The 26214-nt window shown below is 41.7% G+C and overlaps 2 protein-coding genes across 5 annotated transcripts; both read left to right on the top strand.

Annotated features, from left to right (window-relative positions):
* Positions 1 to 828: 828 nt before the first annotated feature.
* Positions 829 to 11172, top strand: LOC100006752 (B-cell receptor CD22). 3 transcript variants are annotated; one of them, XM_021477730.2, is made up of 10 exons: positions 829 to 1588; positions 8033 to 8101; positions 8183 to 8527; positions 8626 to 8871; positions 8951 to 9196; positions 9273 to 9348; positions 9499 to 9538; positions 9657 to 9731; positions 9877 to 9942; positions 10050 to 11172. In XM_021477730.2, exons 1-10 carry the CDS (start codon positions 1498 to 1500, stop codon positions 10056 to 10058), a joined length of 1263 nt encoding a protein of 420 aa, XP_021333405.2. In that variant the 5' UTR covers positions 829 to 1497; the 3' UTR covers positions 10059 to 11172. The 3 variants fall into 3 exon arrangements, with proteins under 3 accessions (XP_021333405.2, XP_073763715.1, XP_073763731.1); XM_073907614.1 differs by having other exon boundaries at positions 9499 to 9550; XM_073907630.1 differs by lacking the exon at positions 10050 to 11172 and having other exon boundaries at positions 9877 to 9951.
* Positions 11173 to 12980: 1808 nt separating this feature from the next.
* Positions 12981 to 23902, top strand: zmp:0000000971. 2 transcript variants are annotated; one of them, XM_073907641.1, is made up of 10 exons: positions 12981 to 13025; positions 16199 to 16267; positions 19110 to 19457; positions 19556 to 19798; positions 19878 to 20126; positions 20203 to 20278; positions 20465 to 20504; positions 21558 to 21635; positions 21835 to 21894; positions 21999 to 23902. In XM_073907641.1, the coding sequence occupies exons 1-10, from the start codon at positions 13007 to 13009 to the stop codon at positions 22017 to 22019; spliced, it is 1203 nt and encodes a 400-aa protein (XP_073763742.1). In that variant the 5' UTR covers positions 12981 to 13006; the 3' UTR covers positions 22020 to 23902. The 2 variants fall into 2 exon arrangements, with proteins under 2 accessions (XP_073763742.1, XP_017211417.4); XM_017355928.4 differs by having other exon boundaries at positions 13024 to 13107.
* The last annotated feature ends 2312 nt before the right edge of the window (positions 23903 to 26214 follow it).

Genomic DNA, 26214 nt, shown 5'->3' with positions numbered 1-26214 from the left:
TTTATAACGACAAAAAATTTACAAATAAAACAAAATACAGTCTCTACGAACTATAGTTCCTTTTTAAACAATAAGGGAGAATTATGAATAAAATATATAACAAATGCATGAGAGAAATAAGAAGAAATGAGAGGTTAATATAAACATAAAAACGAACCGGTCTATTAAATACAAAGCAATAAGCATGAATTCTAGGAGTTTAAACATCACTGTTTAGGCTAATACTTCTTGTTTGAATATGCTAAAAGGGGGTTTACATATATGTACATTTATAGATATAAAACTTTCCAATGTAACACAAAACAATGTGATTTGATTAGGTCTTAATAAATCAGATTATTTTGGATAATGAAAGCATTTTCAAAAAAAGCACTTTAATCCAAAAAGATTGAACAAAAGGTAAAATAAGTGAGCTACAGATTAAGTAGATGTTTCCCAGAAAGAGCAGGTATAAACGGCTAGAAAGGAAATAAAATATATATTTATAATATAATCATTAAATCATTTTATAATTATTTAATAAAATAGTTCTTTAACTTAATTTGTTAAGAAAGCTTTAGAGTGTCAGGATCAATGATGATGATTATTTTTTTCAAGTCTGTAAGACCTATTTGAGTTCATATTTAGGTTATTCACTAAAATAGATCATTAAATCGTCCGTGGAGCTGGATGCAGGAAATAGTCTGTACAAAAAAGTTGAAAATAAACCTGTGCAAATAGGCCAGCCTTTATAACCAGATTATTTAACAAAAGATGATTACTGCAGTAAAATATTTGTAGTCTTTTATAAGCAAGATGTGTGCAGGATAGAGAGGGTGTGAAAAGTGAATTGTTTGTTTGGAAACTTTTGAATCGGAATTTGTTCAATAATAAACCCGAAATACACGTGTTTGTTGTCATGTGGTGAACTCGGCCAATCGTGTAATATCGGTGTCGTCATCAGAGCTCCTGCAGTCGCTCTTCAGATGCTGCACGGTCTGAGTCGGCCGTCTGATCTCGGAGCGCTGTCGCGGTACTTTGATGCCACATGTGACAGACACGTGGCGTCGGCGCAGCATCAATCCGGACAAGATTTCTAATCAGCATGCACCGCTTTAAGACAGATTTTGATCGATCTGCGCAGCGCTGCATGAAGCCGAACGCACCTAGTGTCTCTCCATCACTCATGAGGGTCACATGATCACACATTCAACCAGAGCACAAAGCTCCTGTTAAAGATAAGTGGAAATAGTTTTGCAGTTACATCTCCAAGATAAAACCCCACTGAGAGTATAAACAGCTATTAATCAATCAATGCATTGGAAGATTTTACACAGATGGTCCAGCAGCTCTCAAACCAGAACCTTTTTTAAAGTTACTGTTCTCTGTCAGGAACAGGTTGTCATGATGCACTTATAGATGCACTATAAATCTTCATAGCGCTTCTGCTTTATATGTGAGGTGTCAAAACCTCAAGGACGACAATCAGATGACATTTAAAAACAGGGTGTTGATCACATGTCATTGAGAATGTGTGAAGGCCACGACTGGTTTCATCCAGATCATTTTTACAGCTACGTATCACTGGTTGTGGGTGTTGGTGAAATGGGTAAGAGCATCATTTTAATTTTATAAAATGTTTATATGAAAAATATTTCAATATTTATAATATTCCAGATTGAAATCTGATATGTTGGGTTTTCAGGGCTTTACATTATGTTTTTTGATCACCAGTCACTGTGGCTAGTAGATTTCCAACATTACTAGCCTCTTGCCATTTTCACTAGCCACAATTTTATTGTTTGGAAAATATATTTTATATTAATAAATGTGACTTTGACAAGCTAAAATGACTTGATTTAGATGTTGTGTTGTCTACATGCCTCCTGATTCATTTCACTGTTTGTGTGTGTTGTGTGTGAGCTTGCTCACTGTGCATGAGCAAATGGGTTGTGTTGCATTGCAATTGGTTTTTATTTCGCATGACTTTTTAGGGCTCAGAATAAAGGTTTTACCAAACTCACCTCTAACCACATTAAAAAGAAATAATTATTTCTTAGCCTCGTATTTAAATGTCAAAACAAGCAAATATATAGCCGTATACATGCACTTTTTAATCAACAAAACTTTTCTTTTTTTTTTTTTTTAATTAACATTTAAAAAGATCTATTGTCATGTATCTAAAATATGCACAGTAATCTGTCCTGGCTAAAGGTGAGTGTTGGTGAAACAGATAAAGGGCGTCATTTTATAATGTTTTACTGAAATTAGATATCTTGGGTTTTACGGGATACTGGGGCTATTAGTTCAGTGGATGATTTTTTGTTTTCTCTGGTAATGGTTTTATATGTCCAATGCCAACAGTGCACCAAAATGCTTTTTAACTTGTTAATAGCTATCTACATAACAAATACATATAATATCCAAGTGTATAAAGTATGATTCTGTACAGAAAGTTTATGTATAGACACAAAAGAAATATTAGCTGGAATAAATGTGTTACAATCCCCAGTTGAACACAGTGTTGGAAAGAGTACTGAAAAAAATTTTTTAAAAAAAGTAAAAGTACCATTGCTTGCTTAAAAATGTAGTGCAAGTAGAGTAAAAGTATCTGTTGTAAATATTACTCAAAGTAGGAGTAAAAAGTAGAGCTTTCAAAAGTACTCATGAGTAGTGAGTACGATGTGAAAAGCTGATGCGTTTACATCTAATTTGTGGATGTGTGTAAATGTAACGTTCTATAGTGCATTTGGTTTTTCCGAGCAGACACACAACATCCTTAATATTAGGTTAGATTTAGGTCGTGACGTCAGGTGACCAAAATTCAATGTCTAGCCAGTGTCTAAGGACAGCCTTATTATGATCACCAATAGCAACGTCAAATGACATTGATATTTGGTTGATTTTTTTTTAGGTTGTGTTGGAAAGTGACCAAAATCTAACTTCCAGCCAACATCTTAACTCATACTGACAATATCCAACGTCTGATAGACGTCATATTGGTAACATCCACACAACGTCACACTGTAACATCATTAGACATTGATATTTGGTTGATTTTAGGTTGGACATTGACGTCGGCCTAATGTTGAGTTCTGACGTCAATCTGATTTTCATTTCCAAACAAAGAGCTACGTCTCCACAACGTTGAGGTACAACGTCAATCTGACGTCATGTTGACGTATTGTGCCTGCTGGTTGTTTAAGGCCATTTCGGTCATCGTACTGTTAACATCCGTCATCTTCTCATCAGTGACATGCATCTAAACAGTCACTGTGTGTGACGATTTTGGACATCTTCTTGGACATTTTTGATGCTTCCAGTTTGCTGCAATTATAATGCGTCCATGTCTTTACATTTACATTTAGTCATTTAGCAGACGCTTTTATCCAAAGCGACTTACAAATGAGGACAAGGAAGCAATTTACACAACTAAGAGCAACAATGAATAAGTGCTGTAGGCAAGTTTCAGGTCTGTAAAGTCTAAGAAGGGAAGTATTAGTAATATTAGTATTTTTTTTTTTTTTTGTACAGTTAGTGTGATACCCAGAGAGGCAATTGCAGATTAGGAAGTGAAGTGGAGACTAAATAGTTGAGTTTTTAGTGGTTTCTTGAAAGTAGCGAGTGACTCTGCTGTTCTGATGCAGTTAGGGAGTTCATTCCACCAACTGGGCAGATTGAACGCGAGAGTTCGCGAAAGTGATTTCTTCCCTCTTTGGGATGGAACCACGAGGCGACGTTCATTCACAGAACGCAAGTTTCTGGAGGGCACATAGATCTGCAGAAGTGAGAGCAGATAAGAAGGAGCAAAGCCAGAAGTCACTTTGTAGGCAAACATCAGAGCTTTGAATTTGATGCGAGCAGCAACTGGCAGCCAGTGCAAACGGACTAGCAGCGGAGTGACATGTGCTCGTTTAGGTTCTTGTCTTGAGGTAGTTCATTATAATGCGATTTACCTTCTATGTGTGATTTGATTGAACAGGAATTACAGGACAGATTTTTCAAATCCCCATGACAAGAAAAAATAAAGTAGTGACTGCAGGTTGAAGGAAAGTAGTGGAGTAAAAGTACATATACAGCACTAAAAATATACTCAAGTTAAAGTACACATTTATAAAACTACTTAGTAAATTCCTGAGAAAAACTACTTAAATGCAGTAGTTTAGGTATTGGTAATTTGTTCATTTACATCACTGAACATACTGTATATACATTGATGAGCTAGAACAAGATACAGATTCACACTTTATTTGTCACATACAGAGTCATACATAGTATGATATTCAGTGAAGTGCTTAAAGGGCCATGAAACCCCCTCGTTTCAGCAGGGTGTTTTCACACCTCTACTTTGGAAAAAGTCAGAAAAGTGGGTGTGTCCAGCTCTGTTTAGGGGGGAGTGTCGGAGGAAGAAAAGAGGCTTGGTGTGGGAGTGTCTATTTGGGCACGCTGAATTTCAGAGTCAAAACACACAACCACAGCGGACAATGTGACTGTTTACATGGACATCTGTTGTCGAATTATTTGCCAAATTATTAAATGGTGGACTTTAACTGCAGTTTGGCTCTTTCATTCAGGGAATTCATTCATGCCCCTCCCAACAAACGAGATATTTGATTCGAGAAACTGCTCTAAGCGTGTATTTTTCATGCAATGTTTGATACCGCACGGCGAATGAGAGAAAAAAAACCTCAGCATTTCCCAGAAACTTAGATGCACACGGCGTGTTATTCCGGTCACTAAATCCAACACGAGGTTATAGTTTGGTTGTAACTGTTAGTGCTAACTTGTTTACACTGGTGCAATAGTTTGTTTGATACGAATAAAATACGAACTGAATAAAAAAAAGAGCACTGGTCGCTTACCAAATCTGTAGAGACAGGACAATCACCAGCAACTAGAGCCGCGTCTTTATTAAGAGGAGGCTACAAGCGAATCCGGTTCTCAGCGTTTGCAGATGAGAACAGCTCTCAGGTAAACAATGTTCCTCCTTAGACACGTAAGTTATTGTTGTCGAGCGTCGCGTACACTGTTAATCCACACGTGACTCCAGCTGAGCTCTCACAGAGAGAAAATGAAAACAAAACTTAACGGCAGCAAACTATAAAAGCAACACTTCACGCTTGTTTTGCCAACACAACGTGGCGTCTCTGCCGTCTACACTCTGACAGCAATGAATATTAATGAAGTTGCACAATAGAGCACGCTGATTGGTTTGAACCAAGCCTTACTCATGCATTAATGTATCACACTGTAAGACGTAATAAGACACACTCTGGCACAGACGTCCAGTCTGCACGCTGGAATACACGCTATTATGTCATGACCGTGACGCAGCTTCAAAAATTCGTTTCAAACCGGAAGTACGAATTTGCTTGAAATAACGCAAAAACAACCAATTTACACTTTTTAGTGAAATATAGGTGTCCTAATAGTGTTTTTAGCAGTGTGGGACACATATACCACTGTCAACAGCTCAAAAAATGTGTTTTGGTGTTTCATGACCCTTTAAACAACTGCTCGTGACCTTGAAATAGTAACAAAAATAACAAAATTAAAAATAAAAAAACAATAGAATCTAAACATTGGTGAAATAAAAGATTTTTACTGGAAAATAAAAGCAAATATAAAATATTTAAGACTTAATATAGAGTATGTGGCTGTAGAAAAAAGTGCAAGGTATAAAAATACACTAAAGAGCTATCTGTGCAAACAGAAGCATGGAAGTTGTTCTAACAAAGTGCCTGAGGCATAAGAGAGTTGGGAGTGTATCCTATTGGTGTTTTTTACACTAGAACTACAGAATATATGCCCAGGTGTGTGCCATGTACATAAATGTCTAAGAGTGTCCAGTGGGTGTTCGAAGTAGATGTGTGTGCAGATGTCCAATGTTCATAAATGTCCGTAAAATGTGTAATGTGCAAAAGAAAGTGTTTCAATCCTGTGTGTTGCCCTGATTGATAGACCATATGGCTTGCAGGAAGAAGCTTCTCCTTAGTCTCTCCGTGTTGGCCTTCAGTGCACAAAAGTGTTTTCCTGAGCACAACAGAGAGAACAGAACTTTCACAATCTTCCTGGCTTTCGTCTGGCACAGTTTGAGTGCAGGTAGTCAGCTCGGTGCGGACGGTACCCTCAGCTGACCACACCACCCTCTGTAGGGCTTATCTGTTCTGCATGATGCTGTTCCCAAACCAGATAGTGATGTTTCCCTTCCCATCTGGATGCTCTCCATGGTAATTGAGTAAACGTTCCTCAGCACCCAGTCTGAAGTCTCTCAGGCATCTGAGGTGGTAGAGATGCTGTTGTGCCTTTTTCACCATGGTGTTAATGTGACAGGACCATGACAGCTCCTGCGTGATGTAAACATTAAAGGAACAGAAGCTGTCCACTTGTTCCACTGGGCTCTTGTTGATAACGGGGGTCAGGTAAATCCTCTCCTGCTTCCTACTGAAGTCCACTATCAGCTTCTTAGTCTTGCTGATGTTTAGGAGGAGGTTCCCAGGAAGCAAACGATTCTGACACAGATTTGGCATTAATTTGGCACAGCAGGCATTCATTCGGCCCTGGCATAAAGCATGTACTTGGGCCAGATGTCAATAATTGATATGTGGGTCATGTACATTTGGCCCATCTTGACCCACTTTATATTACGTTTTCAAGAGTTCACACTTAGCTGATGATTGATAATAAGGCTAGTTTGGCGTGCTGTCCCGGGAGAGAGCCCTGAGCTTAAAAGATCCTCGAGCCCTGGGCTCCCTCCCGTTGCAAGGCGAGAGGGGAGTTTGAGCTCAGGTAGATCTTGATGACTCCCACCTTGCTTGTTGTAGCTAAGTGTCGGATATGGATGCTGAAAGGTGTACTCAGAGTTTAGCTAATGTATTTTGATTAATTGTTTAGAGTGCTTGTTTTTTAACTGTGGGAGGAAACCGGAGGACCCGGGGGAAAACCCACGCGACCACGGGGAGAACGAGCAAACTCCGCACAGAAATGCCGTCTGGTTTGGAAAGGAATTAAACCAGGGGCATTCTTGCTGTGAGGCAACAGCGCTAATCGCTGGCCACTGTGACGCCCGTTTAAAAGGAGGGAAAATAGGGTTGGGTGGGGGGGTTTCTTCAAGACGAAGATATTGAGATGAGAAAAGTCTGGTTATTTATAGTGAGTTAAGGATCGTCTGATAGGACGCCTAATAGCACGCCTCGACCCATAGCAAGCCTAAAGCGCAATGATTGACGGTTTTATCAATTTTGATGCAGTGGTGACACACCAACATATCTTGCCCCAGTTAAGGCTCAGTGATAGGTTATTAACTTGACGGAGACTTGGCCCAGATATGGTCCATATTTGGCCCTTGTCTGGACTTGGTCCAGTCATGTACCGTAATTCACTGCGGCATATGGGCCAAGCAAAAGCTGAATGAGTGGGCCAGATATATTTTTTGCTATGTGGGTTGCTTCTCTGGCACCAGTCCTCCAGATTTCCAATCTCCTTCAGGTAGGCTGTGTCCTTGTCAGAGATCGGTTCTCGTTATTGTGTTAAACACAGATGAAATGGTTGGGAATAAAATCTCAGTAACCTAAGGGTCAAATTACAATTGCAAGGTGACTTCTGTGAATAAACAAGGCTTGTAGAATAATTATATTCAGGAGAGAATTTATCAACAGGTCAGAGCAAAGTCAAACACAAACTGCCGGCTCATTGATACACAAAGGCAAAGAAAGCTACACCATCTGGTCTGAGCCTACCGGTCATCTAATAAAGTTATATTGATGGTAATGAGAGAAATGTGTCTTCATCATTCCTGCAAACAAAAGCAGAGCTGCAGACCAATCAGAAGGCCTATGGGGGCATGTTAATGCATGCTAATACATATTAACAGTGTTCCACTGCCTAAGATAGGCTGTCAATCAAAATATGGCTGGGAAAGATTGAATACTTAAAAAATTATGCAGTGCAAGAAATACTACATTGCTGTATTCTACTTGAATAATTAACATTTTAAACAAAGAGACATAATTTTGAAAAACATAATTGTGAGTGAAAACTGTGTGTGTTTTAGGTGTTGCTGTGGTGATGTTGGTGAGAATGGCTCCTCCCCTTCCTCTGATCTTCCTACTCATGATTCACAGTGAGTCACTACCGTTTTACGAGTACATTCTACTAAATTCTGTATTATACAGTTCTCAGACATACATTTTTTATGTTCCAGTGGTTTCTAGTGCTGATTGGGGTGTGAATTACAGTTCTTTACACATCTGTGCAGTAAAAGATTCCTCAGTGATAATAAGCTGCACTTATAAATATCCTACTGTACATCAGTTGATGAAAGTGTTCTGGACCAAAGACCCTGTAAAGGGAGCAGAGTTTCTAGATCTGTCGGAGGATCCTGAATACAGTCAGAGGCTTCAGTATCTGGGAGATAAACAGCAGAACTGCACCGTCAGACTGAGTCATGTGACAGAGAAAGATAAACATGAGTATTACTTCAGAATCATTACAGATGTAAGGGAAGAAAGATGGATTGGTAAACCAGGAGTGATTCTCTCAGTCACAGGTGACTCTCCTGAGGTTTCTCTCTTCTTGTGGTCATTATGTAGAATAATAATCAGTGTATGAGAGCAGCACTAGATATAATGTGTGTGTTGTGTTCAGATCTTCAGCTGGAGTCTCCTGAGAGAGTGACAGAGGGAGATTCAGTCCATCTGACATGTAGAAGCAGCTGTAATCTGACTGACACACCAACATTCATCTGGTACAGAAACTCACACACATTGACTAAAGAAATGATTGGAGACAAACTCATCCTGGACCCAGTCAGAAGAGAAGACGCAGGCAGATATAGATGTGCTGTACATGGACACACACTCACATCACCTGAGGTCTATCTCAATGTCACCTGTGAGCACAGATTTGTTCATTCTTTTTAACTATTTCTAGAATTTATCTTCATAATCATATTTGATTTTATCCTTTTTAGATCCGCCAAGGAACGTCTCAGTGTCCACCAATTATTCTGGTCAGCTTTGGTTAAATTCAGTGAGTCTGATGTGCATCAGTGACTCAAACCCTCCTGCTCTGAGCTTCAGCTGGTTTGAGGAGAATCAAAGCTCAGCTGTTGGATCTGGACAGAGTTTCAGTGCAGTACAGAGTGGACGCTTCTACTGTGAGGCTCACAATCCACATGGAGCTCAGAGATCAGACGCCGTCACTGTCACTGTTAAAGGTAAAGCAGCTCATTTACTCTTTTAAAGAGATGGACTTGCACAGTTTCTGATGTTTTACTCTTTTGTTTGTTGTAGGACCTCGAGAGCTATTCTACATCTGCTTTGGGGTGGTTTGTGGAGCTGCGGTTTTCATCACAATGGGGATCATTTGGTAAGATGTGTGTAACACTGTTAATAAACCAGATCTCATCACATTAAAATAGCAGTGGTCAGTCCTATTAATCCCACTGGTTAAATGATGAATGTATTAAACATTGAGCTTCTGATTGGCTGTTAATGTGTGAAATCATTGACTTTAAAGGGGAATCAGGAGGATGAAGGAGAGAAAAGCCAAACAACAGGTCAGAAAACAGGTTTGATCATCAGTAATTTACTCATCAGATTCTAGTTGTGACTTGATGAGTTGTGTAAAGGTATTATTTTCTCTCTGTTTTGTTTTTTATCTCTTTCATGGTGAAGCTGGATTGTTCCAGACGTCAGGATGACAAGCGTAAAGCTTGTGATGTTGATCAGCCTGTGTATGAGAATGCAACGGTAAGGGTTTTAGCTGATTATATATAGACTAAACTCTCTGCAACTTATAGATCAAGGAATTAAACACTCCTTAATGCTAGTGTTAAATATCAAATGTCTATTGGTTGATTATATAGAAACTGGTTGTCTTTGTCTCTTCATGAAGGCTCTTCAAAACGGCTCTGACCACTGTAAACCTGAACTGGACTCTTCTGTCTATGAAAACCTTCCAGTAAGTTAAAAAACAGACGAGATACAGAAAATTAATTAGCCTGAAGGTTCTTTGATAATTTAGTTAAAACTGTAATTAATAATTAATTTACTTTTGCTTTCCTTCAGAATAACTAGAGGACACATTGTAGCATTCCAGAAGCACAGCAAACATTTCGCCGCCTTTATGAATCTCTTTGTGTTTCATTGCCTTTAGTGTGGGACTGTCAGTCATTAAGGACAGGGCTTTTAGTCATTTAGGGTGTCTCATTTCTGCTCAGCCATTCTCCATTCATCAGTCTTCCTTCATTTTTGATGGCCACAGCCATATCACCCTGCTACCCAAGAGCGGTTACTCTCTGCAGCTAAGCAGAGCTGAGCTTGGTTGTTCCTGGATGTGAGGCCACATGGGAACACTTGGTCGCTGTTGAAAGTGGTGTTAGTGAGGCCAGCAGGGGGCGTTCAACCTGCAATTGGTGAGAGTCCTAATACCCCAGTATAGTGAAGGGGACACTACACTGTCAGTGGGTGCCATCTTTCGGATGAGACGTTAAACTGAGGTCCTGACTCTCTGTGCTCAATCCCATGGCACTTCTCATAAAGAGTAGGGGTGTAACCCTCGTGTTCTGGCCATATTCCCTCTCTCGACCCTTAATCATCATGGCCTCCCAATCATCCCTATCTACTGAATTGTCTGTATCTCTGTCTTTCCACTCCCCCTATAGCTGGTGTGTGGTGAGCGCACTGGTGCTGTTGTCCTGTGGCTGCTGTCGCATCATCCAAGTGGATGCTGCACACTGGTGGTGGTGTGGAAAGAGCCCTCTCATGATCATGAAGCGCTTTGGGTTTATGGCCATATGTGATAAATGCGCTATATAAATACACACATTACATTTACAATGTCCATCTTCCAACAATCCAATCGGTTCCCAAAGGACAAAATCACACACCGGCCTACATTTTTATAATTCCAGGACCATTTCAAGAGGAAATATGTTTGAGATGGAAGAAAAGATCAGACGATGGGACAGTTTTCATTTTTTATGCAGACTTTAACAATCCACAATCTCAAAGTAAACTCTTTTTTTTATCTGCTTTATGAAGTGTGAACTAAAAACATTGCCTATCACAAATAACCTGTAACAATGTTGACGTAAATTTCACTTCTATCTTATACTGTGGGCAGATTAATTCTAGAAATAATGCTCTGTTTATGTGTTAAGTACCTAATAAAAATGTAAATTGGAATGAACTGAAGTACTGTATTATTTAAAATATGATAATTGTATGCAAAGTAAAAGTAGTCATGCTTTAAGAATCGTAAAATTGCACTTTACTAAAGTATTTGCGAGATTATCCAACTAAAGTTTCCAGTATATTTTATCAGCTAGTGATTCTCTTTTGTTTGGCACTACTTTTTTATTCTCATATGTTTGGCACTACTTTTTGGTTTGATTGTAAAGAATAGATTTACTAAAGCTGCTCTGACATTCCCATACTGTCAACTCCCCAATAACTAATGTTTCTTATGCTCAGACAACATTAAAACAGCATTATCTTCAGGTTTATAATGCTCATGTTCAGTCCTGAATGCAAGTTTCCGATCTGCATTGGGAGCTCTACCAACTGCTGATGTAACGGAGGCCAGCTAGTGTGTGCTGTGCAGGGAAACCTTACTCCTCTGACCTCTAAAGGTGTTCTAGCGACAGATGCTTGAGGTGATGGTCTTTAACCTCCTTGGTAGAGCAACTGACTCCCATGCGGAAGTTCGCCGCTTCGATCCCAGCCCGAAGCGGGTTGGGTGGTGTAGAACCGGCGGGGTTACACTGATTGGCTCTTTAATTTAAAGGCAGGACTTATGTGACTAAAGACGCCATTTTGGGTTTGTAGAGAGGCCTCCAGCTTTATTCTGCTTGGCTTCCCCTTCATGTTAGGTGTGATGTCACTCAGAGTCTCAGTCGTTCATGAGGGTCACATTATGTCTTCAACCACAGAGCAATGCAAAGGTTCACACATTTGAGCTTTTCACGTTTCTCAATTGAGAACAAAATGTATTTTGGTAAACTGTATTTGTGACAATTTTTATTGAGAAGTTACACTTCCTAAAAAAAAGACACAGAGATTATAAATATCTATTAATCAATCAATGCATTGAAAGCTTATGAAATGCCTAGTTTTTTTTACTGCAATAATGATAAAGGGGATTTAAGTGACTTTGAACGTAGCATGGTTGTTAGTGCCAGACAGGCTGGTTTGAGTATTTCAGAAACTGCTGATCTACTGAGATTTTCACGCACAACCATCTTTAGGGTTAACAGAGAATGATCTGAAAAAGAGGAAATATCCAGTGAGCGGCAGTTCTGTGGGCGCAAATGCCTTGTTGATGCCAGAAGTCAGAGGAGAATGGCCAGACTGGTTCCAGCTGATAGAAAGGCAACAGTAACTCAAATAAGCACTCGTTACAACTGAGGTCTGCAGAAGAGCATCTCTGAACACACAACATGGCCAACCTTGAGGCGGACGGGCTACAGCAGCAGAAGAGCACACCGGGTGCCGCTCCTGTCAGTTAAGAACAGGAAACTGAGGCTACAATTCACACAGACTCACCAAAACTGGACAATAGAAGATTGGAGAAACGTTGCTGCTCTGATGAGGGGGCTGCTCTGTTAAGGGGTTGGTGGGCTGGTTGACGATGGCGAACGGAAGGGGGCACTTGATATCATTTTGGAAGGGCTCTTTATATCCAAGAGAAAAAAGGGCAAGGCTGAGCTCTAACTGTGCATGTGCCTGGTAAGGTGTACCTAATAAAGTGGCTGAAGAGTGTATATATATATAAACAGTCTGAAAGCATTATAAAATAAGAATCCCTACAGGCTCATATAAAGCTTCTGTCATTCATAACCTTTAGCATATTGTTATTTCTATGATGACGCACTTAATAAACTTTCTGAGCACTTCTGCATTAGCTGCACTATTTAAGATGTCAAAACCACATGTTAAAATATAGAGTGTTAATCACGTGTCATTGACAATGTGTGAAGGCAAGTACTGGTCTCATCTAGTTCACTTTACTGCTATAACTGGTCATGGGTGTTGGGGAAATGGGTAAGAGCATTGTTCAATAATATTTTACTGTTTTAGGGTTTATGGGGCTAGTTGTTCAGTGGATTAGTTTTCGTTGTGCCTGGTAATGGTTATGTATGTTTGTGACTAAAGTGTAATTGAGTATGCTGTTTAATTTAATGCATAATAGCTTTCGAAATAACAAAAGCAGACTTCTAATATTCAAGATTTTGGGGTAAAGTGAGTCTGTGCACTCACTGGGTTTTTTCTTCGCTGGGAATGTACGTTTTTCTGATGTGAGAGTTGGTTTGTTTTGGGGCAAGCGAAGGTATCCTCGTCTATGCCGTGCAAAAGTTCATTAAAAATGAAGGTTGAAGAGTTAAAGGCTTCCTGGCCTTCTTTAGACTGTTACACTGGTGTCAGGAGTGAACTGTTGCATCATCTTGCTTGCTTTTGTCCTGCAATGCAATGTGGCAGCAGACTGAAGAAGAGGTCAAGTCCAAACCTAAAGACTATGTTTGTTCACTTTGCTCTGAGGGAGGGGAGCAGTGTAGCGTGCTAGAAGAGTTTAAACTAAAGTTTCTGAGTTATATTTTGGTGTGTGATAATGTGGGGTTTTGAGGTAAAGCAGGTCTGAGCACTCATCAGGGTTCTTTTCCACGTTCATGTATGTTTTTTCGGATCCGAGAGTTGGTTTGTTTGTGGGCGTGTGAAAGTATCCTCATCTAGGCTGTGCAAAAGGTCATTAAAAGAGAAGTTTGACCCGTCAAATGAGAGAACAGTCTGATGAGAGAGTTGGTTTTGTTTTAGCCAAGTAAAGGTATCCTTGTCTATGCCGTGCTAAAGTTCATTTATGGTTACGGATCAAGAGCTAAAAGCTTCCTGACCTTTTTCAGACTGTTACACTGGTGTCAGAAGTAAACCACTGCAAAGTCTTTTCTTGTTTTTGTCCTGCAATGTGCAGACCCAAGAGGAGATCATATTCAAGACTGTGTTGGTTCCTTCGAGGTACAGGTTTTGGGGTAAAGCGAGTGTAATGAAGTTTACGGCCCTTTGGCCGCCGGGAAGAAGGAGGCGGAGAACCGACGGAGTTTTAAAATGATTTATTAATAATAATGACGGCAGCTCCTCACGGAGACTGCCATTTAAATCAAAACAAACGGACGGCAGCTCCTCGCGGAGACTGCCGTCAAACTGAAAGCAAAAGTAAAATAACATGCCCGGGCACGGTCCTCTCTCGGCTTCCTCTGCCATCGGTCCTCCTCTTATGGTCCAGAGCTCCTTCCGTGGGATCCGAGGCAGGTGCGCACCGCACGTGTATCCACTCACGCGGTGGCCTCACCCCGTTCCCACGGCTCTCGGCCACGCCCCCTCGCCACATACCCCCATCTCCCATCACAGGCCGGGGGCACCCCGTGGCTGTGCATATCCCGGGGGGGGGGGGGGGGGGGGGGGGGTTTGGCGCCACAGCACCCGCGAGACCTATATGAGACGGGCCGAGAGAAAAGGAGATGGAAAAAAAAAGGAGGAAAGACAGAGTAGACCGAGAAAGGGGAGAGAGGAAAAAGAAAAAAAAAATTGGGGTTCGGTTCTCCAGACACGCTGCCACTCGGTCCTCCACCAGCTGAGAGATGCGACAACGTGCTGGGAGCCCTGTGGAGGAATCTATCCACCCGTCCGTCTTTTGCGTCCGGCGGCGGTTCTCCTGGCTGGCTGGCGGCATTTCTGGTCTCCTGCTCCGCTCCCGCTTCGGTGGATGGATGCAGGCTCTGGCATCATGGCGGATCGCGGCGACTCCCCCGGGTTCTGTGGGATGGCTCCCTTTCAGCTCTTTCCCTTCCGGTGGTGAGCACCGCGTCCCCTGCTCCTCCCCATGCTGGGAGACGGCAGCAGGCAGATCCTTTCCTCGCCAGCCTCAGGCCGCCCCGGCACTCTGGGCAGACGAACGGGTTTCTCCCCCACTCGGGTTAACTCCCGAACACTCGCCCCCTCTCTCAGCGGCGAGGGCATCTGGACAACGCGTCCCTCCTTCTCCCGGGCTTCGGCACCACTGTAATGAAGTTTACGGCCCTTTGGCCGCCGGGAAGAAGAAGGCGGAGAACCGACGGAGTTTTAAAATGATTTATTAATAATAATGACATTTAAATCAAAACAAACGGACGGCAGCTCCTCGCGGAGACTGCCGTCAAACTGAAAGCAAAAGTAAAATAACATGCCCGGGCCCGGTCCTCTCTCGGCTTCCTCTGCCATCGGTCCTCCTCTTATGGTCCAGAGCTCCTTCCGTGGGATCGAGGCAGGTGCGCACCGCACGTGTATCCACTCACGCGGTGGCCTCACCCCGTTCCCATGGCTCTCGGCCACGCCCCCTCGCCACAGCGAGTCTGTGCACTCGGCAGGATTTTTTTTCCCAAGTAATGTGATTTTATAATCCGAGAGTTGGCTTGTTTTCAGGCATGTAGAGGTATTCTCGTCTACACTTTGCAAAAGTTTATTAAAAGAAGAGTTTAAACAATCAAATGCTTCCTGACCCTCATTCAACTGCTACAATATTAATGACGAGAAAGATTTGTTGTTGTTGAGATTTGTGAAATTTGAGACTTGTTCTGTTATGTTGGGATCTGAAAGGGTTTTCGTGTCTAGGTTTTTTGTTAACATTGTGCTGAAGAGTAGATCCTGTGGTGCGGCTAAATACTGGATAAAGACTTCTGAGTAGGTGTAGTCACACTAGGCCAGGGGTGCTCAACCCTGTCCTTGGAGATCTACCTTCCTGCAGAGTTCAGCTCAAACCCAAATCAAACACAACTAAACCAACTAAGCTGAATCTAAATTAGCACTTGGTAATAAAACACGGATATGTTTGATCAAGGTTGCAGCTGAACTCTGCAGGAAGGTAGATCTCCAGGACCAGGGTTGAACACCCCTGAACTGGGCAATCGGAAGTGTGCCCAAGTGCATTTGTCTATGCTAGCGCATTTGACTAGTCTGAGTGCTACTGCCTGGCTCTGGCCTTGTTGGAAAAGGGTGGGCTACAGCATGGTGCAGTTGGACTCGGAAGCTGTAGATATTTAGTGTGACTGGACAACGTGCCATAATTCCCTAATATACAAACCCAGATAACTACTTTATTTCAAGCTTAAGAATCATGAACCGAGATTTAAAAATATATATATTATATATTTATAACTCTGCAATAAGCCACTATGCTTGTGTTGTAGGTGTCGCTATGGTAATGTCAATCAGAATGACTCCTCCCCTTCCTCTGATCTTCCTTCTCATTGTTCACGGTAAGCCATTACTGTTTCAGTGACTATACTTTTTTGTGGCAAAGGGGAAACGTGACGGCTGAGTAAAGATCCAATTTCATCTTTAACAAGCATGGTCAAACAGGCAGGGGTCGAATGTCAGCATAGACAACAACAGAGATATTCCAAGAACGCAATCTGTTAAACAGGCCAATAATTAACACAATTGGCAAACAAAAATCAAAAGAAACCGTCCAAAGGTCAGAAACAAGGGCAAGGTTAAACCAAGGGAAAACACTTTGAAATGCATTAACTTCAATTTCAGTTTTATTTATAATGCACCTTAAAACAACAAAGTTGACCAAAGTGCTAACAATGAAGGGTGTGACAATGCATAACATATACTTTAAAATAAATACAAATTAATGAACATTAAATGTCAACATCACACATTGTGCTAAAGGCCAAATTAAAGAGGTGGGCTTTAAAAAGAGATTTAAAAAGGGTAATAGAAGAGGCTTGTCTAATGTGCAGATCCAGCCCATTCCACAATTTAGGTGCTGCCACAGCAAAAGCGCAGTCCCCTCTCATCAACAGCTAATGCCGAGTTCAGACTGCATGTTTTTTAAAGTAGTCACGTCACAGATGTTTTCACACTGCATGACTATCTGGGCTAGCGTTTCGTCGCTGCTTTGTTTACATTGCAAGATGAATCGGCGACAGGGACTTTCACATTGCATGACTTTACTATAGGAAGAATCGCCGATAACTTCATCCAAACTACGTCTCACAGCCAAAAACACGTCGTATATCTTTTGTTATTAACTACATAATGAGAAAGAAGCCTTTAATGGGGTAGAACATGTACATATTTGCTCACCTGGGTTTAAAGGGAATTAGCCATTTCTCCTCAACGTTGATAATAAACTCATTTCTTTCTGTATGAAACATCAAACAGACACGGTCCTGTCGAATCTTCACTAGTTTTTCCTCCATTTCATGGGTCCAAATAAACCGAAAAAGAGCGCTTTTAACTTCTCCCCCAGCCTCCCGCTGACCTGCAGCAGGTATACACACACATACACAAGTGAAAGCTGCTCTCTCATTGGCTGTAGGTGATCGCTTATGTTATTTTCAGTCAAAACTCAATTTACACAGCATGATTTGAATCGCCGACAGCTCCAGATATCGACTCATCGGCGATTCTCTCAGATCGCGTCTTTGAAAGTTCATGCAGTGTGATTGTCACTCGCGTGCACGAACAGCGATTTGCCTGAGATTTCAGGCATTTGTCTGCGATTTCTCAAAACCTGTCAGCGAGCCAAAATCGGGGCTAAAATCACAGTTTGAATAAGGCATAAGGCTGGGCATACACTGTGCAACTTCTTTGTGATTTCTCACACACTATGTGTATGAAACCAACACATAACACCCATTACTTCTTTTTTAATTTCATGGTGGTTGGCAAACCAGTATGTGGTGTATTTATGCCACCAATAGGAAGGAGTGTATGGCTCAGTGGAAAGAAAGAATTAAAAATTTTGCTCTGATTAAACTGCAATTCCCTAACGAGGGGTCAGAAAGACTTCTGAAATGCCAGAAAACAATCCGTTTGGGAGAGTTGATTTGCCTCTCCGTCCCTCCTGTACACTGCATGAACACAACTGATGCATGACAAAGCTGAAATTCATTCATTCATTCATTTTCTTGTCGGCTTAGTCCCTTTATTAATCCGGGGTCGCCATAGCGGAATAAACCGTCAACTAATCCAGCAAGTTTTACGCAGTGGATGCCCTTCCAGCCGCAACCCATCTCTGGGAAACATCCACACACACATTCACACACACACTCATACACTACGGACAATTTAGCCTACCCAATTCACCTGTACCGCATGTCTTTGGACTGTGGGGGAAACCGGAGCACCCGGAGGAAACCCACGCAAAGGCAGGGAGAACATGCAAACTCCACACAGAAACGCCAACTGAGCCGAGGTTCGAACCAGCAACCCAGCGACCTTCTCGCTGTGAGGCGACAGCACTACCTACTGCACTACTGCCTTGCCATAGCTGAAATTCAGTCAAATTCAAGGAAGAGTCACACAAGATAGCATTAAGCCTAAAATTGGACTAAAAATCGCACAGTGCATTCCCAGCTAAACCCGACTCAGCCGTGGACGATTGAGAGAGTGGTGTATGTGTAGTCCATGCAGGGGCACCGCTACGCCAGGGTAATTTAGAATGATTCTAAGAGACCTAGATCTCCAACCTCCGGCACATAGACTGCAGCTCTGCACCAGAAGTTTGTCCAGAGAAGAAATGGTCATGCCTAACTGAGCCTGGTTTCTCCTCAGGTTTTTTTCCCTTCACTTTTGGCTACTAGTGAAGTTTTGTTCCTAGCCACTGTCTCCACTAGCTGGCTTGGTTTGGGACTTGTTGAGGTGTGCATCGATGGATTTGCTCTTCAGTGTTTGGACTTTCAGCAATGAAAATTAAACCACACTGAACTGAACTAAACTAAACGTCAAGTCTGAAAACTGGACTGGCACACTTTCAGTTTAATAGAACTTCTATGTGAAGCTGCTTTGACACAATCTAGATTTCTAGACAGAAATAAACATGAAATGAATTGAGACCTGCTTTATTAGTATTAAAAATATTAGCATGGGTCCCAACCTCTTTTATAGTGCCATGCTTTAATGTTAAGTCCATGTTATACGTGTTAATATTCTACAACTATGTGTGATAAAAAGGTGAACTGAATCTGGTGTGTGGTTGCAAGGCATGATGGTACGTGTAGTCCATGAGAGTAATATAAGTAGTGCTCTGACAAAAGTATTATGCTTTCTTCAATCATAAACAACTTTTGGAGTTCTGTGTTTCAGGAGGTTCAAGTACTGAATGGAATGTTAAATACAGTCCTTCACACATCTGTGCACTGAAGAACTCATCAGTGACAATGAGCTGCACTTATACATACCCTGCTGGACATCAGATCAAGAATGTGTTTTGGACCAAAACGACAGATAAAAGGGATGATGAAGAGTTTCCAGATCTGTCTGTGGACCCTGAATACAGTCAGAGGCTTCAGTATCTGGGAGATAATCAGCAGAACTGCACCGTCAGACTGAGTCATGTGACAAAGGAAGATGAACGCATGTATTATTTCAGATTCATTACTGATAAAAATGGCAAATGGATTGGTAAAATTGGAGTGCGTCTCTCTGTCACAGGTGACTCTCCTGAGGTTTCTCTCTTCTTGTGGTCATAATGTAGAATAATAATTAGTGTATGAGAGCAGCACTAGATATAATGTGTGTGTTGTGTTCAGATCTTCAGCTGGAGTCTCCTGAGAGAGTGACAGAGGGAGATTCAGTCCGTCTGACATGTAGAAGCAGCTGTAAACTGACTGACACACCAACATTCATCTGGTACAGAAACTCACAGAGATTGACTGAGAAAACTATTGAAAAACTCATCCTTGATCCAGTGAGAAGAGAAGATGCAGGCAGATATAGATGTGCTGTACATGGACACACACTCACATCACCTGACATAAATCTTAATGTCACCTGTGAGTGCAAATTTGTTAGTTCTTTATAAGCATTTCTAAAACTTATCTTCAGAAACATATTTGATTTTGTCATTTTCAGACCCACCCAGGAACGTCTCAGTGTCCATTAATGGATCTGCTGAAATAGTGTCTGGAGATTCAGTGGGTCTGATGTGCATCAGTGACTCAAACCCTCCTGCTCTGAACTTCAGCTGGTTTGAGGAGAATCAAAGCTCAGCTGTTGGATCTGGACAGAGTTTCAGTGCAGTACAGAGTGGACGCTTCTACTGTGAGGCTCACAATCCACATGGAGCTCAGAGATCAGACGCAGTCACTGTCACTGTTAAAGGTAAAGCAGCTCATTTACTCTTTTAAAGAGATGGACTTTAATAATTTCAGATGTTTCACTCTTTTGTCTGTTGTAGGTCCTCCAGTGCTATTCTACATCTCCATTGGGGTGGTTTGTGGAGCTGCGGTTTTCATCACAAAGGGGATCATTTGGTAAGATGTGTGGCTCAATGTAATGAGAAACTCTGAAATTCACAGGAATAATACTGAATATAATCCAGATCTCATCACATTAAAATGGCAGTGGTCAGTCCTATAAATCCCACTGTTTAAATGATGAACGTATTAAATATTGAGCTTCTGATTGGCTGTTAACGTGTGAAATGATTGACTTTAAAGGGGAATCAGGAGGATGAAGGAGAGAAAAGCCAAACAACAGGTCAGAAAACAGGTTTAGTTATTAGTAATTTACTCATCTATCATACACTCATTCTGAAAGCGTACAGTAGTCCCATATACGTTTCTGGAGATCACAAATCATGTAGCTAGATGTATGTATCGCTGCATTTCATTTTTAAAATGAATGCTATGGGGCGGTATGACGCTGTTCCTTTTCACGCTTACCAGCTGACCGCTTACCTCCATATGAGCGGCTTTTCCACTGTAACCAGTTTGTCCAGTTAGCTCACTATGTATGTCAGTGAACTTGAGATGCAGAGAGGAGTTGACCACGACGACGGAGTCCAATAAGGATTGGTTCCAAAAAGCAGATAAGACAAAAACAGAGTCCAAAAAATAAAATAAACAAGTAAATAACAGGGTGAGGATGTGGTAAAATTTGAAAACATAGTAAAAATCGGGTGAGAGCTTTTCTTTTTCTGGATTGCTTTTTAAAATTGTTAGTTGGGTTAAGGCAGGGGTGTCAAACTCAATTCCTGGAGGGCCGAAGCCCTGCACAGTTTAGTTCCAACCCTGCTCCAACACACTTACCTGTAGGTTTCAAACAAGCCTGAAGGACTCAATTAGTTTGATCAGGTGTGTTTAATTAGGGTTGGAACTAAACTGTGCAGAGCTGCGGCCCTCCAGGAACTGAGTTTGACACCTGTGGGTTAAGGGAAACGGGTGGGCGGGTCAATCTGTGCTTTTCAAAATACTGTTGGTTGGGTTTAGGGAAGGAGGAGGGTGTGTCAGTCAGTAAACAGTGGCCTCTGGAGGATTTGTGTGAGAACAGCAGGCGCAAAATGGCACCTGTGAGAGAAATTTGAGATCTCTAAAGAGTGTGCATAGTGGCCTTTGGTGTGGTGGATTTGCGAATATAAAAACTGCAAAAAAAATGTAGTTTCTAGAAAGTATTTTGTGATCCCCAGAAATATATATAGAGGTACATTTTCAGAAGGAGCCTGGGTTGTACTCATCAGAATGTTTTTGTTTGAGTTGTTATTATTATTAAGAATATTTTCTCTCTATTCTGTTCTCTTTCGTGACCAAGCAGAATCCTTCCAGACATCAGGATGACAAACGTAAAGCTTGTGATGTTGATTTAAATCAGCCTGTGTATGAGAATGCTACAGTAAGTGCTTTAGCTGATGCTTTTCTAAAACGCTGAACACAGTCGTGAAGATTAAAATATAAGTTTGAATAAAGTAAACCAGAGCTTTACCTTATAGAAAAAAGTGCTCCATAATGCTAAATCGAATAGAATTATTTGAAATATTAAATGGCTATTGTCTGATTATATAGAAACTATTTCTGTTTGTCTCTTCATCAAGGCTTTTCAAATCAACAAATGTGAACCTGAACTGGACTCTTCTGTGTATGAAAACCTTCCAGTAAGTAAAAAACTTACTGGTTATTAAAACTAATTAGCCTAAAGATTCTTGCTATTTTAGTTAAAACTGTAATTAATTATTTATTTACTGTATTTTTCCTTTAGAAAAACAAGAGGAAGCCATAGTGTTTTTGGTGCACAGCAAACATTTCACCGCCTTTACGAACCTCTTTGTGTTTCATTTATAGATGAGTGTGTAAAAATTGAAGCAAAATGTTAATTGACATGATGTAAACCTGTGTTACTAATCACCTTAATGTGCATTTTGCACATGACTTTTAAAGTTTTTAACCTTGGAGGGTGAGTTGTGAGTTGGCTATGTAAATTAAGAGTGGTCAAAGGTGTCAAGAGTGGTTTTGGGAGGCCGGTGAAAGGGCAGATGGGTGGTTAGGGACAAACAGCAAAGGCCTCCTGGTAAAAAAAAAAAAGTTGAAGAGTGAGAGCAGGGGCTTTGTGGGGGTTTTGACAATGTAAGTGAAGAGTAGTAGGAGAGGGTGCAGCCCTAAGCAATTTGTCACTCTTTTCCCCCACTTACGACACACCTGGGTGGAGCAGCAGAGCTGATACAGATCTATCCGCACCTGTACGATTCCTCACGAAGAGATTTTAAAGAATCAGAGGACTTCACACCGGTCGAGAAGCACAACTGCATTGCATAACCTCATATTCGCTTTCTCTGCGCAGCAAACAGAATACATTACGTATCTCGGGGAGAGGGTTGTTTGCCAGATGTTTATGAAACCGTTCTCTTCCAGCCGCTATTGTTGTTTATAGCACTCAGAAACAGCATGGCATATTTACAACCCTGCCTACTCAGTTGTAAAAACTTTTTTTGTCTCCAAATGAAGATTGAAATAAAAGTTTGATTAAAGTAAACCGGAGCTTTAACTGATCCTGTCACAATCACCAGCGATCTAGTCCATACAGATCACTGGAGAACTAAAAATCTGCCACCAAAAGAACTACAAATCCCATTTTGCCTGTTCACACACACCTGTTCCAGATCACTAATAATGACACAAAGCTGAAGCTCATGAGTGAATCATTAACTGGACTATAAAGACTCTCCTCTTTGCAACAAACATTGCTGAGTCTTGTTTTACCAACCTGGGCTCAGCCCAACCTAGCCCCGTGGACGTTTCTGCGGACCGCGAGATACGTCCCAGGAGGTTCGTATTCGAGCGTTTTTTGTTTTCGCGCATCCGCTAGAGGCCGCTGTGCGCGCTTTTTTGCATCTCGGGCGCTTCTCGGGAGCGCGCGCCGTTCGCGCCCGCACCGTTCTCACGCGAAAAGCCGCCAGATCGGCCGACCCGGCTGCCCTCCTCTTCCTCCTCCTCCTTCCCTAAACCTGAGCGACGATTCACAAAAGCCGTCCAGAAAAAAAAATAAAAGCCCTCGTCTTTGAATTTGACCGCATTTTCGGATCCCGGCGCGTTCTCGCCCTTATTTTTCGGATTCTGTTTTTCGTCTTACCTGATTTCCGGAACCGCTGTTCCCCGGACTCGATCCCGGTCGTCTTCCCTGTGGCCGGCTCCTACTCCTCCGCCTCTGGGGCCTCCACTCCGCCGACGCAACGCTGTGAGCTAAGCGGACAAACTGGTTACATCGGGAAAGCCCTACACTCGGAGGCGAGCCGTCGGCCGACGAGCACGAAGAGGAGGAGCGGAGCGGCGCCACACCGCCCCGCAGCGTTCGCTCGAAAAAAACTAAACACGTCCGTACGTACCTCCGGCCACGTAAATCGCGGTCTCCAGAAACGTCCGCGGGGCTACGTTTCCAGAATGAGCTTGGGTTGTGTTTTACCCTGTGTACCATTACAAATCGTTCTTCCTTGTTTGTCATGCCATGTTTCGATCCTTGCACGGTTTACCATTTCGATTTGAAGCCGGACCTTTTACCTGTAATCTGACCACATATTTTGGATTACCTTTATGCTTTAGTTTTGCTCTTGTTTTGACCATTGCCTGTCTGACTACTCTTGTCATTAAAGAACTGCACGTAGATCCTCACCTCTGTCATCAGCATCCATATGTTACAGACTGAAACGTTGACTAGAGTTTGTAGAAGAGTGGAGCAGAGCAACTCTCCTCCCTGCTCAACGTGTCCTGTAATCATCTCCATTCCATGATTTCCATTCCCACTCTGAGCCAAACTGAAGCAAGTGAAAATGGTAGCGACTTTGATAAACAGAGTTATAAGCTCTTTTAAAGCGATCAAGGGAGATGGAATAGAGTTACAGAGTTGTATACATATAGCATATAAGTACTTGACCAGTTATTATTGTGTTTGACCAAAATAGTTCAGTTGAGTTGTTAAATAATAAAAGATGTCATATGATAAACTGAAACGCACCTTTTCAGCAAGTATTTAGCAATCCACGGTCACAAAGGAAATCTCTGCTTTATGCAGTGCAAACTGAAAGTTGGCACATATCACTCTAGACCAGGGATCACCAAAGTTGTTCCTGAAGGGCCGGTCTCCTGGAGATTTTAGCTCCAACTCTAATCAAGCACACCTGAACAAGCTAATCAAGGTCTTACTAGGTATACTTGAAACACCCAGGCTGGTGTGTTGAGGTAAGTTAGAGCTAAACCCTGCAGGGACACCAACCCTCCAGGAACGAGATTGGTGACCCCTGCTCTAGACCATGGGTCTCAAACTCAATTCCTGGAGGCCTTCAGCTCTGCATAGTTTTTCTCCAGCACTAATCAAATACAGCTGATCCAAATAATCGAGTGTTCAAAAGAGTCTTGAAGCCCTTGATTAGTTGCATCAGCTGTGTTCGATTAGTGCTGGAGAAAAACTGTGCAGAGCTGCAGGCCTCCAGGAATTGAGTTTGAGACCCATGGTCCAGACATAATCTTCTGTAAATGTTTTGCTAATTGCCTAATAAAACTCATTTTGCAGTTAACTGTGGTGATGTATTTATTTCTTAGCATGACAATTGTATGCAAAGTAAAAGTATTTATGCTTTAATAATTGTAAAATGTTAGTTGTCCCAAGTATTTAGCAAGATTATCCAACTAAAGATTCCAGTATATATTTTTTCAGCTAGTGTTTTATTCCTATTCTCCTTTATTCTCCTGCACCAATTTTTGGTTTGATTGTAAATATAGGACTTACCATCCTGCTCCGATATTCCCATGCTCTCCAATGAATAGTTTATTATAGTTCATTCAACTCAAATCATTCACTTTTCAGCACTTTACAGCTTCTCCGTGTGTTCCCCAGGGCTCAGTCCTGGGGCTCCTGCTTTTTATCATCTACCTCCTTCCACTCGGTAATATTCTCCGTAAATATAGCATACAGTTTCACTGCTATGCAGATGACACCCAGCTCTATCTCTCTGGCAAACCCTCTTCTTGTTTTCCACCTACATCCCTTACAGACTGCTTAGCAGAAATCAAGTCCTGGCTCTCTCTTACCTTCCTCAAACTAAATAGTTCAAAAACTGAGGTTTTGCTTGTTGGTACCAAATCAACACTCTCCAAAACTGACAGCTTTTCTCTCTCAATTGACGACTGTTTCATTTATCCCTCTAAACAGGTTTAGACAAGAGTCTGGGTGTCATCCTTGATAGCACCCTATCTTTTGATTCTCACATCAATAACATCACCCGTTCTGCTTACTTCCACCTACGCAACATTAACCGTCTCCGCCCTTCTCTTACCCCTCATGCCACTGCTGTTCTCGTTCATAGCCTTGTCACATCTCGTTTAGATAACTTCAACTCTCTTCTCTTTGGTCTCACTCATAAATCTCTCCGTAAGCTTCAGTTGGTCCAGAACTCAGCTGCCCGTATCATCACCAGAACTCCTTCTTCTCATCACATCACCCCTGTCCTGCAGCAGCTTCATTGGTTACCTGTTCATTTTCGAATTGACTTTAAAATCTTGATGTTAACATTCAAAGCCATCCACAATCTCGCCCCTCCATATTTGTCTGCCCTCATCCACATTTCTGTTCCTTCTCGCACCCTGCGATCTTCTTCCTCTCTCCACTTGTCTGTTCCCTCTTCTCGCCTTTCAACTTTGGGCAACAAAGCATTTAGCCGCTCTGCTCCGCGGCTTTGGAACTCACTACCACCTGCCATCAGAAACATCGACTCCCTTACACTGTTCAAATCAAGACTCAAAACCCACTTATTTAAGATGGCTTTTAATACTTAATTTTATCTGCACTATTGCTGTGTATATTTTATTATTTCTCTTGTTGTTTTATTGCTCTTGTTGATTGTACGGTGTCCTTGATTTGCTAGAAAGGCGCCTTTAAATAAAATGTATTATTATTATTATTATGTATTATTTCTAACACAAAAAAA

The sequence above is a fragment of the Danio rerio genome, chromosome 1 (genome assembly GCF_049306965.1).
Source record: "Danio rerio strain Tuebingen ecotype United States chromosome 1, GRCz12tu, whole genome shotgun sequence".
NCBI lineage: Eukaryota > Metazoa > Chordata > Actinopteri > Cypriniformes > Danionidae > Danio > Danio rerio.
This window is presented reverse-complemented; position numbering and strand designations above follow the sequence as displayed.